General features: G+C 40.1%; 1 protein-coding gene across 1 annotated transcript in view; it reads right to left on the bottom strand.

Moving 5' to 3' along the window:
* The window catches only part of GSDMD (gasdermin D), a 43440-nt gene extending 24098 nt beyond the window's left edge, over nt 1–19342 (bottom strand). Inside the window, exons 1-4 of the mRNA XM_044684594.1 lie at nt 19126–19342; nt 18160–18346; nt 2289–2457; nt 1328–1430 (exon numbers count right to left, since the gene is read on the bottom strand). Coding sequence (XP_044540529.1) covers nt 1328–1430; nt 2289–2457; nt 18160–18346; nt 19126–19342 — 676 coding nt within the window. The remainder of the gene's footprint in view (nt 1–1327; nt 1431–2288; nt 2458–18159; nt 18347–19125) is intronic.
* Nucleotides 19343–19850: the final 508 nt, after the last annotated feature.

Here is a 19850-nt window from a genome sequence, read left to right as displayed (position 1 = left end):
GTGATGGAATACTATTGTGCTAAAAGGAATAATAAACTGGAGGAGTTCCAGGCGAACTGGAGAGACCTCCGGGAACTGATGCAGAGCGAAAGGAGCAGAGCCAAAAGAACATTGTACACAGAGACTGATATACTGTGGTAAAATTAAATGCAATGGGCTTCTGTACCAGCAGCAATGCAATGACCCAGGACAATTCTGAGGGATTTATGGTAAAGAATGTTACCCACATTCAGAGGAAGGACTGCAGGAGAGGAAACATATAAGAAAAGCAACTGCTTGAATGCATGGGTCGGGGCGGACATGATTGAGGGTGTGGACTCGAAACTACCACACCAATGCAACCACCAACAATTGGGAAATTGGTCTTGATCAAGGACACATGACAAAACCAGTGGAAAAGTGCGTCAGCCATGGGTGGGGGGAGTGCGGAGGGTGAAGGGGAAAATAGGAGCATGAAACATGTAACCATGTTAAAAATGATTATTAATAAATGTTAAAAAAAATGACTCTTATTCAGAATGCAGATCAAAGCAAAAAAAAAAAAGTTTATGAGTATGAGAACAGGAAAGAGATTGGGTAGGACTGGTTGCAAGAAATAAATTGTGTTACGATTTTATATGTTTCGAGCTTTTATAAAAATATACATAATTTGGATGTCATAGTTTCGTTTAGAATTTTCTTCCTCACATGCCATCTCCTAACATCCTACTCAGGGATGCCTCACTGGGAAATTGGGATCTTGAAGTGATGTCAGTAGAACAGATGTTTTGTCATGCTGGTTTGACTATCAATCAATCAATCAATAAACATATACAAAATGCCTGCTGTGTACCAGACCCTGTGCTACCTGTTGGAGTAAGCTAGAAAAGCTTCGAGCAAAGGACTGGGTCTATTGTCCAAGGATCAACCTAGCCCAGTGCAGAGACACTCAGGCCCAAACTGGCCAGAGTTGGCCAGGACAACTCTTGGAGACCATGTACTAAAGGTGTCATGACCATCATCTGTGGAAAAAACATCAGCATCAAGGAGATGGGAGACTCTTGAAATATAAATATTGATTTGTAGTTTTCTATTCCCTATGATATATATACATTAAATTTATGATAATCCAGAAAAAGAACGATGAGAAGGGAAAGAAGCAAACAGAAAACAGATACATATTCTCTGGTGCCCCCAAAGCATCTCCCATGTGTCCCAGGGAGTTTGAGAGCTACAGTAATGCCCCTGCCCTTCTCCACCTTCCCCAGCTCCTTATTGGGGGTGGCATATGATGGATTTTCCCCAACCCCTGCATTCTCCCCAACCCAGCCCTTTGGACCCAACTTACACCAGCAGTCCCTGATAATCAATTTGACCACTTGGAAAGCAAGTATACTGCCTTCAGGGATTTTCACTGTCTTCATTGTGTTAAATTGACCCATACCCTCGCCCTAGGGAAGAGAAGGAAAGAGAGAAAGAAGGAATCATGAATCTAAAACTGGAAAGGTCCTCAAAACTCAGCTAATTCAACCCTTTCATTTTGAGGAAATCCCATCTCAGAGAGATTAAGGGCCTCGCCCAAGGTCATGCGGTTGGAATTTGGACTCAAGTCCTGTCCTTTGACTCCAATTTCAGGGCTCAGAGATTGCTAGGGACCTCGAGCTTAGGGGGTGGGAGAAAAGGAGGAGCAGAAGTTGGGGATGGACAAATTAAGGAATCTGGGTAGGAGTTGGCTCTCATTTCTTTGGAATGAGAAGTAAGAAATAACTGTCAGGTAGAGGATCCCAGGGCTTTGGGAGATACCACTTGGGTTGGATCTTGTCATTCACATTTGTAACTTTGGACAACAATCAACTCTCAGTAACTTGCAGGTGTTCCTGCCCTAAGTCTTTTCCCCAGAGATTTTCAGTCCTAGGCTGGCTTCCCTCTAATCATCCAGTATGGGTATCCTCACTTGATCTGGAAAATCTCTTCAAATTTAAAGGAATTTCATGGAGTTATAAGGAAGAAATGTAGCAGCTTCCACTGCATTCCAAACTCCAACTGAAGTGTGATTATCTGCCCCTTTGGTGATCACCCACACTCTGAGAATGGTGGAGAGCTAAGAACCAGTTCTCTACAGCAGGTCTTGCTATTTTGAAAGGCTATCCATTCACCAGAACACAGGAAAAGAACCCAACCTTGCCAAGTCTCAGAGCCAGTCCAGCACTCTAGCTGCTTGATGGGCATCTCTGGGGTAATGGGACAGAGCCTGGAAAGATACTGGGGTACTCAGACATCCCCCATGTCTTCAAAAGGTTATTTCTAACCTGGATACACGAGGCCCCAGGAATAGTGATCCTTCCAGAGCCCTGCCTATTTCTGGATCTCTTCAGAACAGCCTCTTTCTGGGTCTGCACAGCTTCTGTTACAACATACAGATTCTCTCCCCGTTTCTGAAGCTCCTTAAATTTAGAAGGCTGGGATTTCTTCAATTTCCTGTAGGAGCAGAAGAAAGAGTACAGCAGATAAGAGATTTGGGATTCCTTCACCCATCCCTTCTGTATGACCTTGCTCAAGGCTATCTCCAGAATACACCATATTTGGATTTCAACATGCTAGTGTCTTAGGAAGTTAATTTGATGTTTAGTGGTAGCTTGGATTCAGAGTGTTTGTATACAGGTTTAGAAGGTCTAAAGTTGTGAATCTTCTAATTCTGTGTCTGGAGTCAAAAGGACCCTTGTCTCCTATAAAGTAAAACTCACTTTGAGGGGGGGATATTATTATTTTACTTATTAAATACCTTTGGGGGCAGCTGGGTGGCTCAGTGAATTGAGAGCCAGGCTCAGAGATGAGAGATCCTGGGTTCAGATCTGGTCTCAGAGATGACAGCAAAGGAAAGTAATAAATATTGGAGAGAATGTGGCAAAATTGGGACACTAATGCATTGCTGGTGGAGTTGTGAATTGATCCAACCATTCTGGAAGGCAATGTGGAAATATGCCCAAAGGGCTTTAAAAGACCACCTGCCCTTTGATCCATACATACTACTGCTGGGCCTGTACCCCAAAGAGATAATAAGGAAAAAGACTTGTACAAAAATATTTGTAGCTATGCTCTTTGTAGTGGCAAAAAATTGGAAAATGAGGGGATGCCCTTCAATTGGGGAATGGCTAAACAAATTGTAGTATCTGTTGGTGATGGAATACTATTGTGCTAAAAGGAATAATGAACTGGAGGAATTCCATGTGAACTGGAACGACCTCCAGGAACTGATGCAGAGTAAAAGGAGCAGAACCAGGAGAACATTGTACACAGAGACAGATACACTGTGGCATAATCGAACGTAATGGAATTCTCTACTAACAGCAATGCAATGACCCAGGACAATTCTGAGGGACTTAAGAGAAAAAATGCTATCTATATCCAGAGAAAGAACTGTGGGAGCAGAAACACAGAAGAAAAACATTTCCTTGATCACATGGTTTGATGGGGATGTGATTGAGGATGTAGACTCTAAATGATCACTCTTATACAAATAATAATAATATGGAAATGAGTCTTGATCAACGATACATGTAAAACCCAGTTAAATTGCTCGTTGGCCAGAGGAGGGGGCAGGGAGGAGGGGAGGGAAAGAACATGAATCATGTCACCATGGAAAAACTCAATTAATTAATTAATTATATAAATTTAAAAATCTGGCCTCAGACACTTCCTCTCTGTGTGACCCTGGGCAAGTTACTTAACCTCCATTGCCTAGCCCTTATTGCTTTTCTGCCTTGGAACCAATACACAGTATTGATTCCAAGATGGAAGATAAAGATTTAAAATAATAATAATAATAATAATAATAATAAATGAATTTTCCATTTTAGAATCAATACTGCTCTCTAGCTGCTCCCTTCTATATTCTACCTTAACCAATTCCAACCCATTTCTCTTTCTACCCTTCTTGCCTCCTGCCTTTGGTCATGCAGTGCCTGATGATGCTTGGGGTATCCCTCCATGGTTTCATCTGTTGGATTTCCTAGCTTAAGGGTGAAGCTTTCAATGTCTCTGCAGAATATGATGTCTCCCTTCTCAAACTCCTCATAACAGTTTATCATAGAATCTTAGATTTAGTGCTAAAAGGGACCTTAGAGGCCTTCTAGTCCAACCCCTTCATTTTACAGATGAGGAAACTGAGGCTTGGGAAAGTTAAGTGACTTGTCCAATCTCACACAGATAATAAGGTCAGGTCCTCTGATTTAGTCAATGCCTTTCCTACATGTACATGAATAATACAAGGTACAATGTGATAGATACAAATGAGAAAAAGGGTTGAAGAAGGTCTTTCAAAAATAGATTTTTCTTTGATATCTTTTGCTTTTGCATATCCTAGATTTCCTTTGTTATGCCCAGTTTCGGTCCGGATTGCAAGGATGAGTTCACACCAACAATGTAAGAGCAAAAGGAACTTTATCGCTAACTCAGAGTTAGGGTCCAGGACACTAAAACTAACCTAGACCCTGTTGTGAGGGGAGCATGGGCTTTTAAGCTAGATGAAGAATGTGTACAAATGTCCTGGAATCTAGTTACACTGTGAATGTCCTGTTATTAGTAACTGTGGGTTCTCGGACAAGTCCTGACTGGAAAGTCCCTAGCTTGTGGTTGCTTGGTTCCTGTGTCATAACTTTGGGGTCCTACACCTTCCTATAAACTTCCTCCTGTTATGGGGAAACCAGGGGAGTTAACTTAAATATTACTTGTGGGTTCAGTGGGGTGGGTAGGAGACAGGAAGGGACAATGGGTAAGACTTTACAAGCCAGGGAACCAGGTTTAACTATAAGGGGAATGACCGTTGACAGAAATGGCTGTTAAGCCTGACCAACTGTCACACTGCCTTACCCAGCCTGGAATAACTTTAGAGTATTAAATACACACAAATGAGGACTTTAAAATACTAGAAACACACAGGGAAACAGTTTAATTATAATATGAAGGAATATGAAAGGGTGTTAGGTGAAGCTATGACTAACTACCCAGGACTGGAGTCAAAGGGGTAAGATCCTTAGCCAACCTGGCTTCTGCCAGGGTTTGACAGCTTGGCTAAGGACCTGAGGAAGAGGGCTTGATTTTGGGGTCTCACAACTGTTCCAGAGATGTTTTGAGGATACCAGGAACCAATTCCTCCACAGCTGATGATCCAAAGTAACCAGTTAGGGAGAGATGCTTGCAAACTGTCCACTAGATCACAGGCCACTTCCCTACTCAGAGTTGACTTGCAGGATTGATGTCTTCTGTCTTTTCAATCTTCACCAAACTCCAAGATCCCAGGTCAAAAAGGGACTGCAGATTGCACCTTTGCTCTGAACCCCTCACAGCACAGCAGTCTGTCTATTACTCAGCTCTCTCCTCCCTACCCCCTGCATTCTATTCAGAATGTCCATGACTTCCAGGAAAGGCTTTCCCTAACATGCTTACAAACACATCTGCTTTTAAACTTTTACAGCCTACCTATTATACTCCCCGCCCCAAATCATCCATTATAACAAAGATTAAAAAAGAGAAAGAGGAAGAAAAGGAAAAAATTCAGCAAAACCAATCAATAGCTTGAAGAAATCCTGATATTCTATGCAATATTCCATACCTAGGCTCCCCAACCTCTGCAAGGACCAGGAGAGCTACTGCTTTTTCATATCTCTTCTTTGGAGCTAGGTTTATTATTATTTTTTTTTTATAATTTCACAACATTCCATTACAATTATTTTGATATTGTTCTTTCCCCTTATAGGGTTGTAATCACTGTTTATATTGTTTTTCTCTCTCTGCTTGCTTCACTTTATACCTTTTTGTGTAAGTCTTTCCATGCTTCATTGAATTAATTACATTGGTTTTTTTATAGCACAATAATATTTTACTATTTTCATGTGCCACAGTTTGTTAAGCTATTCCCGTATCAATGAGTATCTACTTTGTTTACAATTATTTGCTATCACAGTATATGTGTTAAAAATATTTTGGCATGCACAGAGCCTTTTTTTTTTTTTCCTAAAAATGACCTTTGTGGGAATATATTTCTACTACTGGAAACTCTGGGTCAAAGGATATGAATATTTGGGTTATTTTCTTTGTACAATTCCAAATTGCTTTTCAAAATGATTTTACTGAATTCACAAATCCACCAACAATGCATTAGTGTGCCTATGTTTCCACAACCCTTCCAACATTGACTATTTCTTTTCTTTTGTAATTTTTGCTACTTTGCTGGATGTGAGGTAAAGCCTCAGGGTTGTTCTGATATGAATTTCTCTTATTACTAGTGATCTGGAGCATTCTTTCACATAATTTTTAATAGTTTTACAATTTTTTTTGGAGAACCAGTTGTTCAAATCCTTTGATTATTTCTCTATTGTGTAAATGGAATTAGCTCACCCTCATTCATTTGTGTAGACTCCAGCCACCAGAAATAATGTCACCCTACCCAACTTAGAATTAAGTGGGGAGGGGGGAGGTCTGTTACCCCCACGTGATAGTAAGTGACAAATAAAAAATAAGGGACTGCCCTTTGGGCAGTATTGAGGCTGCCATTTGTCCATGTGAAACTGGAGGTGGATGCAGGAAGTGACAAAAGATGCTCTTTTAAATATGATGGTAACTTCCTATGGAGGCAGTTGGCACTTTGATCTTGATGTGGAAGGATCTCTGGTGAGACCTCAGACTGCTTCCCTCTGAATTGTCACGTGGGTAAGTTAGGCTGACTCTTTCTCTTCCCTTGGCATTTCTGGAGACTCTACCCTCAAGGAGGCCTCTCTTATTGTAAAAGGCCTTGTGGCTAGAAGCCTAGTTAATTAACCTCTGTGCTCCTCTGCTGGGCCTCTAAATTCCTACCTGCTCCAGGCCTCTGGTCCAGGCCAGAGTTTCTCTCTCTCAACTTCCCTCTCTTTAACCTTCCTAATTGTAAATAAACCACCATAAAAGTCATCCTGCTTGGGTCTATTTTATTTTGAAATCAAGTTAATCTATTTCTGGTGACCATACCTTAAATATCTAGTCTCCCCTCTTACACTATTGGGAGAATGACCTTTTATTCTTTAATCTTTTGGTTTTACATATTTCTGTTAATTGTCTATATATCTTTGATATAAGACTCTTATCAGAAATATTTATTACAGAGATTTTTCCCCCGTCTACAACTTCCCTTCTTATCCTAGACATGTTAATTTTTTTGTTTGTGTAAACACTTATAAAATTTTATCTTTTGGAATTGCAAGTATCCCTTCTTTGGTTAAGAATTCATTCTCTGGGAGGGCAGGTAGGTGGCTAGCTCAGTGGATTAAGAGCCAGCCCTGACGTTGGGAGGACCTGGGTGCAAATCTTGCCTCAGACACTTCTTAGCCATGTGACTCTGGGCAAGTCACTTATCTCCCATTGCCCAGCCCTTACCTTTTCTGCCTTGGAACCAATACCCAGTATTGATTCTAAGACAGAAGGTAAGGGTTAAAAAAAAAAAAAGAATCATTCTCTGCCCAGAGTTGTAAAAGGTATGATCTACTTCCCTTCCAATGTTTTTATGGATTAGTATTAACTTTATTATTATTATTATTATTAACTTCATTGTATATTATTATTTTATTAATAATAATTATTAATAACCAATATTAACTTTAATATAAGAATCACATATACATTTTGAATTTATTGTATAATATGGTCTAAAAATGTTGGTCTAAACTAAAATGTTGGTCTGACTTTTAGCAAACTACTTTCCTACCAGTTCTTAAGAAACAGGGAATTCTTTCCTAGGTAATTTATGCTTTTGGGATTACTGAAGCCTGGGTTATTGAGATCAAATATTCCTGATTCTTCCTTGTCTAGCTGTTCTATTGCTCTATCTATCTATCTATCTATCTATCTATCTATCTATCTATCTATCTATCTATCTATCTATCTATCTATCTTAAACCCTTATTTCCTATCTTAGAATCAGTGCTGAATACTGGCTCCAAGGCAGAAGTACAGTTAAGGGGAAGGCAATGGGACATAAGTGACTTGCCCTCAGTCACACACTAGGAAATGTTCGAGACCAAATTTGAACCCGGGACCTCTCACTCTAGGCTGGCTCCCAATCCACTGAGCCACCTAGATATCCTCTACTTTTCCAAATTTTAACCACTACCAAATGATTTTTATTGATTACTGCCTTATAATATAGTTGAGGTCTGGAAGTGCTGTTCTTCATTAAATTTTGCCTTTTAATTAAAAAATGCTAAAAATTGTTTTTAATGTAATTGGGGGAATTTAAAATATTATTTTTAAAAATTCTGCCTTTTAAAAATTATATCCCTTTTTATTCTAGATCTTTTGTTCTTCCAAATGAATTTTCATATTTAATCTAGTTCTTTAAGGAATCGTTTTGGTACTTTAAATGATATAGCCTTAAATCTGTGAATTAACTTTGGTCGTATTGTCATTTTTATTACATTGGCATGGCCCAGCTATGAATACTATTCTCTGGTTATCTGATCTATTACTTCAAAGGTCATTTTGCGGTTTAATCTATACAAGTATCATGTGAGCTTTGACTTAGGGAAAATTTGAGAAGAGACCATTTTCATCTGAGTGGATGGCTTAGGAAGGGCAGTCTAGAGGTGAAAGGAGATTTAAAAGCAAGAGGCAAAAAATAGAGGAATGAAGCCTTGAGGTCAGAATCTAGAGTGGTACCTACCCTAGTCTCAAATAAAGAAAGGAAGAGAACTTCAAGAGACAAAGAAATAAAATCTCCAGAAGTAAGAAGGTTAAAGATGAAAGAAGGTGGCTGGCCATTTTCTTCTACATAGGGCAGAAGCATCCTCTTCTTCACTGGGAGTGGAGCTGCCTACTGTGGCCAGATCCAAAATATCATGAAGAAATTCAGCATAATCATCAGAACTGATCAGAACTCTCAGTCCATACTTTTTGATCTATGTTGGGAATGAATGGCAATGCCATCCCCCCCCCCTTTTTTTTTTTTGCTTGGAATGAGTATATCAAGTATGACTCTAGGGCTCTAGGTGTATGAGCCAAGGACCCAGGTGGTGTTTTTGTTCCTCCTTCTAGCTGGCACGGCAAGTTTCTTCAGAGACACGTGCATCTTAGACATGAACACCTGGTTGTTCAATTGGTGCCAAGTGTTAGCTCACAGCTGGATGGTGGAACAATCATTTATTAAACACTTTACTATAGGCCAGGTATTATGCTAAGCACTGGAGAATCAAAGACAGGCAAAAAGAAAGATAGCTGCTGCTCTCAAGGAGTTTACATTTTAATGGAAGGAGACAACAGCCAAAACAAGAGTTGAAAAGGACCCAAGGTGCATCCATGGGGCATGGTGTTGTAGTAGGCGGACTGGCTAGAGGGTAGCTCTTCAATCAGGGGACATTGGCATGGGCTATAGAGGGTCCAAAGGTTCTCAGCCTTCAGGAATGTTGCCAGTTCTAATTATTGTTGACCCTGTGACAACTCCAACTTGTCTATGAGACAAGTTCCACAAGGAGAGGAAACTCATCCAGAATAGTGCAGACTCTGAACATATAGTAATGCTTAATAAATATTTGTGGCATAGGATTGCTCTGAGATAATGCCTGACAATACTCCATGTTTATTTCCTGTGATTCCCTTTGGGTTAGATGACTTGGAATCCCATTCTAGTGATATTGGACTTCTTAGGGCTTAGTCAGAATTCTTCCCTTTTTTGGAGGGCAGCTGGGTAGCTCAGTGGAATGAGAGCCAGGCCTAGAGACAGGAGGTCCTAGGTTCAAATCTGACCTCAGATACTTCCCAGCTGTGTGAACTTGGGCAAGTCATTTAACCCCCATTGCTTAGCCCTTACCTCTCTTCTGCCTTGGAGCCAATACTGGCTCCAAGACAGAAGGTAAGGGTTTAAAAAAAAAGAATTCTTCCTTTTTGGGGTTACTTTTTGCTGCTTTCTGCTGGTTTTAAGCATTCAAGAACCCAATGGTCCTGAATGCTCCCACCAGAGGAGGTTTTAGACTTTCTAACAAGGATAAGTAGATCCTTAGTTAGGATGGCATCATCTGATAAAGAAGAGAAGAATATTTTCCAAGTCAAACCTATTAATAACAGTATGAAAAATACTTCAAATCAAATAACTAGAGAAATGCAAATTAAAGCAATTCTGGGGTCTCCCCTCCTACCCATCAGATTGGTAAATTGACAAAAAAAGGGAAAATGACAAATATTGGAGGGACTTCAGGAAGCAGGCACATTGATGCCTGCTGATGGAGCTGTAAATTGGTATGGCCCTTCAGGAAAGAGGTTTGGATATGTCCCAAAAGTCATTAATCTGCTGACTAAGCATTACGACTTTTTGACCTATGAGATCCCAAAGAGATTTTAAAAAAAGGAAAGGATCAATATGTACTAAAACATTTAGAGCAGGTCTTTTTTTTTTATAGTGGCAAAGAACTGAAAACTAAATGGGGTAAGATATCTATCACTTCATTTGAGGAATGGCTGAACAAATGATGCTATATGAATGGAATGGAACACTATTGTGCCATAAGAGATGATGAAAGGGACGGTTTTAGCGAAACCCAGAAAGACTTATATGAACGATACAGAGCAAGAACAAGAACAATTTCTACAATCACAGCAATACTAGCAAAACAAGCAACTTTGAGAGATTTAAGAACTCCAATCAGAAAAAATGACTCATTCCAGAGGACTGATGATGAAACATATTACTCATTTGCTGTCACAAGAATGATGGGCTCAAGGTAGTAAGACATGATTTGGGGACATGGCCAGTTTGGGAATTTGTTCTTCTTGACTATGCATATGTGTTATAATAGCATTATTTTCTTTTTCTATGGCGATAGGAGATGGGGTAGGAGAAAGAGGGAAAAATTGTTTCAATGAAAAAATATTTGTTTTTAAAAATAAACCAGAAAAAAAGCATATTTTCCTAGCAAACTATCTAACCTAATGGAATGGAGGCTGGAGAATCTCTTCACATGAAGGTTGGACTAGATGTCCTCTTAGGTTTCATCTGATTCTGAAATTCTAGAGCTTTATCAAATGAGGTTGGGTGGGGTTGGACTTGCATGGTTCTATAAGATGGATGAAAGAATAATGAAGAAAACAGAAGGTACGACCAACTCATAATTTCCTGGAAATATTCATAATCAAATATGAAGATTGTGTGTTATAAGCAGGAAGAATTAATGACTTCAGATTCTTTGAGGGCCACCTTCATAAAGTAAATAGAATAACCTGAGTAGAGGAATATAATAGAAAGTATTCATGTTAGCCATAACACTTTCTTTTAACTTTTTTTTTTTCCTGTGAAATGAGGCCTTTTTTGTTTAACTCAGCCAAGCAGTATTAGCAGGATCTGGAATGATGGTAGCCTTTGACCATCTAGATTTGAGATGGAAGAGTGAGTCAGGGGACCACGGGTAGTCAAGTTGATTTGGGAGCTGTGATTTCCTAATGCAAAAAGTAGAGCTGTCAAATAAGGGAAATGCCTTCTTGCATTTGTCTCCTTGGTAGTATGGATTCATTAGTTAAAGGTCTCAAGGTAAACAGGAATTGATTTCAAGAGAGTCATATTTAATGTCTTTAGTGAAGGGAGCATACAATTCAGATGAAAGCAAGCTTTAGAAAAGTACACAGGGAAAGCCTGTCCATAAGTATTCATTTAACTGTTGGTATTCTAGATATTAAGCAGCTAGGTGGCACACTGGATAGAGAGCAGGGTCTAGAGTCAGGATGACTCTTTTTCATGAGTTCAAATCCAGCCTTAGACACTTACTAGCTGTGTGACCCTGGGCAAGTCACTTAATTCTATTTGTTTTAGTACCTCATCTGCAAAGTGAGCCGAAGAAGGAAATAGCAAACCGCTCCAGTATCTGTGCCAAGAAAATCCCAAATGAGGAAATGAAGAGTCAAATATGACCAGACTGACTCTAGATATTATATTTTGTGTAGCAAATGAGTTGGTATACTAACTAAAGTCAGAACTAGACAATGATTCTCTCTTAATATTGATAAAACCAGAAGACTTGGAGAAGCAAATTAAAGAGTAGTTAGTCTCAAAGATGACAAGAAACATAATTTCACAGCCACTTGGTCATCTTGCCTAGCAGTGCTCATGATAGGCATAAATAAACAGACCACCATGAAGATAACTGCAGCTCATGCACCACCCTTTGGGGTAGAAGAGGATGAGGAAGTGGAGAAATTCTATGAAGAACTTGATATGTTTTCTGCTTTTGGTAGAAAGAGAGTTCTAGCAGATTTCTGCATAAATGAAGCTTCCTATTAATACTGTCTCATGCAAGACTTGCACATCTCTTTTCTGAAGGCCTCATCCATTTAACCTGCCTGTCCAGGTGGTCTGTAGTCTACTCCCAAGACAAGATTACTTCCATTTCTCCCTCTATTGACCTTCAGTCAAATGCTCTTCACCATGCAATTTCCATTTGGTTTCTGGATTTTCTCAAGTGAACATGGAATTCCTTTGCCTCTTTCATCTATTTTGTTCCTTTTGAACAAAAGTACAATAGTAAAGACAATTGACATTTATGTTGTTTAATGGTAATGATAATTTACATTATATGGTGCTTTCAGCCTTAATTGAAAATAGGAGAAGGGAATAGGCAAGCTTTCATAGGAGATTTTTGACAATAATCTTGATAGTCACATAGTTGAGAGGTATATTCAAAACAAGATTCTTCTGTAATTATTATTTTTTCTTCATAGAAAAAGGTTTTGGGGCAGCTAGATGGCACAGTGCATAGAGCACCAGGTCTGGAGTTGGGAGGACCTGAGTTCAAATCTGCCATCAGAAACTTCCTAGCCGTGTGATCCTGGGGAAGTCACTTATCCTCTTTTGCTTAGCTCTTGCCCTTCTGTCTTACAGTTGTGACTATGATAGAAAGTAGGGTTTAGAAAAGAGAGAGAGAAAAGTTTTGATTCAATAGGGGAAAACTATATAGGTTAGGCTCATGCAAGATTCCTTGCCAAAAAAAAAACTATATATATGATTTTGTTAAAGACATGCTGAATTTAAAAAAAAAAAACCCAACTTCTGGAAAGACTAGAAAACATTTTCTTTATTTATTAAAAAACAAAACAAAACCTTACCTTCCATCTTATAATCAATACTATTTACTGGTCCTATGGCAGGAGAGTGGTAAGGGTTAGGCAATGAAAGTTAAGTGACTTGCCTACAATCATACAAATAGGAAATGCCTCGGGCCACATTTGAACCCAGGACCTCCCATTTCTAGGGCCAGCTCTCAATCCACTATCACTGCCCTATCCTGGAAAACATTTTATAACACAGCCTGGAGAAGAGAACAACAAAAGTTAATTCAATTAAAGACTGTGGGTTTATTAGTAATAGGCATTTGAAAGGCTTTCCTCCTCCAAAGTCCTCTGATCTTTTAACGTGATATGAAAATGTTAGTAGGTCCAGTCCAGCTGGGCAGGTTCTATAGAGCCAGTGAGAGAATATACATCTATTATAATAAGAGATGCAAAAAAGAGTAAATGAATTTCAAATTCATGCCCGAGAAGGCATATCGTTGAGGGTCTGGGGAGGGATGGAATATGGCTGGGAGGACAATCTAATGCAATACACCACTGGAGGAGTCTATGGTCTTGGAGCAAAGACAGCTGTTTATTCTGGATGATTTAGACAAGGATTTGGCAGCATCCTCCAGCACCATGATCACATTTTATGAGCACTACATACAGGGAACTTCAGAGGTAGCCTTTGGATATTTCTAACTCTGGTCCCAGAGAAATGGTCCCATGGAAGGAAGCCTTTGGGGGACTTTCTGCCTCTCTGATCAGCATCTTTATCTTCCCCAGCCCCATTCCCAGCCACTAAGGCACCTCTTCTCCCAGAATCCATTCCTTCTCTCAGCCAGCTGTCCCCTGGCAGCCCCTGAGAATAGTTCACATTAGCCAGCAATAATCGTTTCTCTGACACTTTAATGATTTTATAAGGCTTTTCTCATAACAACCTCCATTTATTCCTTCATTTTATTCATGAAGAAAAGGAGACTCTTGAAACTGAGATAGCTGGCCTTGGGTAAGTCCCTTCAGCCCTATGAGTCGTGGCTACCTCATCTGTCAAATGAAAAAATTAGAACAGGGATCTCTAAGGTCCATTTTGTCTTGAAATCTTTTGCTGCTCTAGCACGTAGAAAGTGCTGGGGTAACTAGAGTAGGTGGCTCTGAAGAGGAAGGAAGCAGAGATAACTTATTGGCTAAGTTGTTTACAAAGGGAAGTAGGTGGATCACCAGGAACCACCAACAATCATCAGGAAACTTCTTGATTGGCTGAGAATGGGTTTGAAATTGCAAATAAACATACGAATGAGATCGGTCAGAACACCTAAGTGGGCCAAACAGAAATCAGTATAACAAGGATATTTCAGTGGGGAAACTGCCTTTCTACCATTCCAGGCTCACCCTCAATCCCTAAGGATAGGTCCTGACTGCTGGCTAGATTTTGAAAGTGTTTACCTTCCTACAGAATCCTATAGAGTTTATATATACATATATAAAACTTTCCCCCTCTTTCATGCAAAGGCAAGAGGGGATGGAAAAAGTGATTTAAAAAAAAACTTCTCTCCTATACTCAAAACAGAATTAAGTCTATCTAGAATCTGACCATGGAAAATATGCTGGATTCAGAGGCAGTTTCCCTGAAACTCAGTTTAATCATCTGTAAAATGAAGGGGAAGAGAACAGTTGACATCTCTGCTTCTTTCCAACTCGAAATCTTTGGTTTTATAATCAACCTCAAAGGTCACAAAAGAGGGACTAATTTTATTCATAGTATGCCCCTGATGAAAAACATTGCACATCCTTCTTTTAAACATTTACTTGCCAAAAGGAGCTATATTTTTAACCTGAATCTATCCTGGGTGACCAGGAGAGGAAGGTGGCTTCTAGGTTTTCACTTCCTTTACTAGCTTTAAATAAAGAAACTGAGTCTCAAAAATAAATGACTTACCCGTAGTCCAAATCCAGTGCTCTTTCCACTGGACTGTATCACTGATCAATTATAAGTCATCTCCATCCAAATGTCCCAAAGACAACTTAAGCTCAACCAGTCGCAAATTGAGCTTCTTGTCTTCCAGCCTAACCCAGATCCTTCTGATTTCAACTATTACTGTAGCAACACAGTCTCCTATGTTGATAACCTTGGGAGTACTGGCTCTCTACTCTCTCTCAACTCTAACATCTAATCAGTTATAGGTCCTGTTGATTCCATCATCTTTGACATCTTTCCTCTTTTTTCAATGCTCATTGTAATAAGAAACTTCTGGGACAAAATGGAGAAGATCTTGAATGACAGGATCGGTGGTTAAAGACTTTGGAATGTACCCAGGTGGTGTGAGCCAGGGCCAAAAGACAGTTGGAACCACCCCTATAAATACCGTGGGACTACAGCACAAGAGGTCTCAGTTTTGAGAATTCTGGGAGGAGGGTGGTTGAAGGGAGGGTAGGCCACAGACCTGCAATCCAGCATGAGTGCCATAGAAAGTTATTCTACCTGCTACTAATAAAGCTGAAAGAGAACAACAGCACACCTATTAAGAACACCATTAGCCTTCCCTATCCTTTGGTTTATACCATGGCTGGGTCAAGCCCGGGATTGAGAGAGGGAGAAGAAACTCCAGCCTGCTATTAACTCATCATCTATAGATTTAGATTACTTTAATTCAATTAGATTAGTTTAGCATTCCCAAACCTCTATCCTTATTCCTTGTTCCAAACCCTTTAGATAAGCAAATAAATCCTGTTGTAGTTTAATCCAAAAGAAGACTGGTATTCCTTTCCTGATCAGTAAATGTCTACAGCTGTAGGGAAAGGGATTTATCAATTAGTTATCTGTTTAGTACATCAACACCAGCCCAAACCAACCTTTTACCATAGAATCCAACCCCAAGCCAAGGGGCTAAAGGAGTTGTTGAACACACCTACAACTCCCACTAGATACTTTGGCTTGGGCACTGTTGAAGAGGCATAGGCGATTACTAGCACATTTGGTGATCCCTTAGGCAACCTCATCTCCCACTTAGCCTTGATCCATCTACCGCAGTGGTTCCCAAACTTTTTTGGCATACCACCCCCTTTCCAGAAAAAATATTACTTAGCCCCCTGGAAATTAATTTTTAAAAATTTTAATAGCAATTAATAGGAAAGATAAATGCACCTGTGACCATCACCGCCTCCCTTGATCACTGCAGCACCCACCAGGGGGCGGTGGCACCCACTTTAATAATCACTGATCTACCACTTGAGGATCTTTGAGCCAGCTTGGCAGGCTCAGCTTAATAGAGCCTGTCAGGCCCAAGTGAGGTTTAGCAGTCCTTTCATATTACCAGATCTGCCTCCTATTTATGTACAACAACATCATCATTCCTTTCACAAGTCCTAATTACCACTTGCATGAACTAATTTGTCTCCAAATTGACTGTCCTGCCCCCTCTACTCTCTCCCTCCTTGAATCCTTTTTTTAAAATGCTGACAAACAAATCTTCAGTATCTGTCTACCTGGTCTTGTCATTCCTCTGCTCAAAAATTTTTAATGATTCCCTATTGTCTACCAAATAAAGTTCAAATTCTTTTGCTTGACATTCAAGACCTTCCTCCAACCTGACTCCCACCTACCTTTCTTACCTTACCTCATATGACTCTACTCCATTCTTTTTATATCTTTATATATTTATATTCAGACAGAACCGTTTTGAAACTGCCTTCAAAAAGGCGAATCAGAACAACTCTGAGATTTCCTCTTCCATCCAGAAAATTGGCAAAGATTATATGAAACAGACATAGGCATGCTCGAGTGGAAAGACAGAAACACTAAGAATACACTGGAGATGGAGTAGTGAATTGGTTCAGTCATTCTGGAAAACAATTTGGAATAATGCTAAAATGTGTCCATTGTTGACCCAGAGGTCTCCCTGCCAGGCACGTATCCCAAGTAGGTTAAATATGGAAGGTCACATTCAGATGAGTAATTTTTATGGTAGCCAAGAAATGCCACAAAGTAGATGCCAAAAAAAATTGTGGCACCTGAACATACATTACGAGGCAATGTGAAATAAAGAATTTGAAGAATTTGGAGAAACATGGGAAGGCTTATATGAACTGATAGAAAATGAGGTAAAGACAACCAGGAAAAGAATAAACACAATGGCTACAATGGTGTAAATGGAAAGAGCAAAACCAACTTTGGATATTGAATAAGTATAATGATGTAATAATAATGAATTCTAATGGAAATTACAGAGCTTATCCTTGAAGAAAAGGTGAGAAAATGTACCTTCCTCTTCTTGCAGAATTGGGTGACTATGAGTGTGTAACATTGTTCACACAGTCAGACTCAGTTGCCATGTTGGTTAGTTTTGCTGATCCATCCATTTTCTCTGTGTGATTTTTTTTTAAATCCTTACCTTCTGTTTTAGAATTGATACTACGTATTGGTTCCAGCATGAAAGAATGGTAAAGCCTAGGCAATGGGGATTAAGGGACCTGCCCAGGATCACACACAGCTAGGAAGTCTCTGAGGTCACATTTGAACCCAGGACCTCCTGTCTCAAAGCCTGACTTTCAATCCACTGAACACCTAGCTGCCCTCCTTCCCTTTAATTTTTTATTCTTTGTCATAAGAAATCTATTGCTAGCTGGGGAGAGACATTTCGGTAAGAAGGTGGTATTAAAACAGAAGATACCAATCCATTTTTAAAAAAATATGCACGTTTGAACTTTTACTCTCATGTTCCCTGCTCCCAAAATATCCTCTCTCCCTCCCTCTTGTAACCTGTTAAATTCAGATCCATCAATTAAAGCCAAACTTAAATGCCCCTTCCTCCAGGAATCCTTTCCAGATCTCTTCCTTTTGGGAATGACCTCCTTCTTTCCCAGCACACTTATATAAAATTGTGAATTGTTGTTTAAGCGTATTGTTGGGGACAGGGTCTTATCCAGACTCAAGACAATACAGGATATTTGTGGATGGTGGAATGAAGCAAACTCAACTTTTAGACAAGGGAAATTCTGACTCTCTCTTTCTCTCTGGATGCCCTGGGACTTTTTTCCTTGCCCCACTCCCTTCCCCACCTTTCCCCAATCCTCAAAGAGAAGTCACTAGAGCCCTCAGCTCTTCCCCTTCACTCTTCCTCTCACCTGCTTGTTTTTAAGCAGTCCCAGGTGGTAGGGGGCACGGTAAGAATCTTGACCTCGAGGCAGGATCTGTTGGACACTGAAGTCTGTCCTGAAATCTTCCCTTGGACAGAGGCAGTCACCTCCACACTGCCAGACACTTGCCCGTCCATCTCATCATTAAAGTAGATTGTGTTCCCCTGGGTCACTTCTGTGGGGAGAGAGGTCAACCCTTAGTTAACCTGAGCATGAAACCTGGTTATACAGCAGGGGCCAGGGGGAGAGACAAGCTGAAGGCCTCTGGGACCCAAACCTTAACCAGAATTTCTATGGCACTCGAGGACATATAAAGTGCTTTCTGTACAATCAGAGTGAGGAGGGAGTACAAATATTATCATGCCCATTTTATGAATGAGGAAATGAACTCAGAAAAGGTAAGTGACTTGTCCCTGATCACATATCTAGTAAGTGGAAGAACTGGGGCTCAAACCCAAGTCTCTGGTACCATTTCCAGTACCTGTTTCATGGCTCTGAAGCACCCCACTCTGTTCACTGTAGGTTTTAAAATTAATATTAAAAATACTAAATATTATATTTCATAAAGTTTTATTAATAGTAAACTAACAAAAAAACTAGAGTGAAAAAGGTGCTAAGCTAACTTCAGCCACACTGGTGAAGAGAAGGAGGAAGGAACTACAGAACTTATAAAACAATAATGTGACCACGCAAATGTGAAGGTGCAGGAAAGATTAAAGGGAGTTTTAGGAAATACTAAGGGACATATGGGGGATGCAGACCAAGGTTTAAAATCTCCATTTATACATCACCATAACCCTGATATAGGCTTGCATGTTAGTCCCAGAAAAGCTATGCTTTCTGGGCAAACCTGCTGAGCCCTTTTCCCCCCAGAGTCCATCTCAGTAACCTTACCCAGCGCCTTTCTCTTCACCCACAAGCTTTGCCCCACTCCACCTCCCCAGGGGACTGTACCTAGTTCTGGGGAGCCCGGTTCCAAAATGTCCTCGAGAGTCAAATTGAGCCAAACATACTGGGACTTCCAAAACCAGGTGCTTTTGATTTTCTTCCGAACCAGGTAGTAGGGACTGAAGCAAGTGGAACTTCTGAGGCTGTCCACAGGGATCAGCTCCCCTTTTTTGCTCAGCTCTCTGACCACGTTCTTGGCTGCCCACTCGAATGTAGAGGTCATGGTTCTTAGGAAGGGCAGGGGGAAGAGAGAGGACAAGCTCATTAGTCTCTCTGACGATTCTCTCCTGAAGGGACGGGTCGTCAGTTTAATGTTTTTCACAAACGCCATAAAACAACAAATTAGTCCATGATAAAACATTTATTAAGCGCTGCTATATGGCAGGCACTGTGCTAAGCCCTACAAAAAAAGCCAAAAAACAGACCCTATCCTTGAAGAGTTCACAACCTAATGGGAGAGACAAACACGAAAACAACTATATACAAAATATATTTTTGTGTAACTTTGTATTACACACACACACACACACACACACACATATGTTGGAAATAATCAATAGAGGGCAGCTACTAGAATTAAGAGAGATTGGGAAAATCTTCCTGTAGAAAGCAGAATTTTAGGTGGGACTTGAAGCCTGAGAAGCCAGGATGGGGAAATGGGGAAGGAGAACAATTCCAGGCATTGAGGACAGCCAGAAAAAAATGTCTTGAGCTATCAAAGAGTTGTGGTT

This window comes from Gracilinanus agilis, chromosome 1, assembly GCF_016433145.1.
Source record: "Gracilinanus agilis isolate LMUSP501 chromosome 1, AgileGrace, whole genome shotgun sequence".
Taxonomy (NCBI): domain Eukaryota; kingdom Metazoa; phylum Chordata; class Mammalia; order Didelphimorphia; family Didelphidae; genus Gracilinanus; species Gracilinanus agilis.
This window is presented reverse-complemented; position numbering and strand designations above follow the sequence as displayed.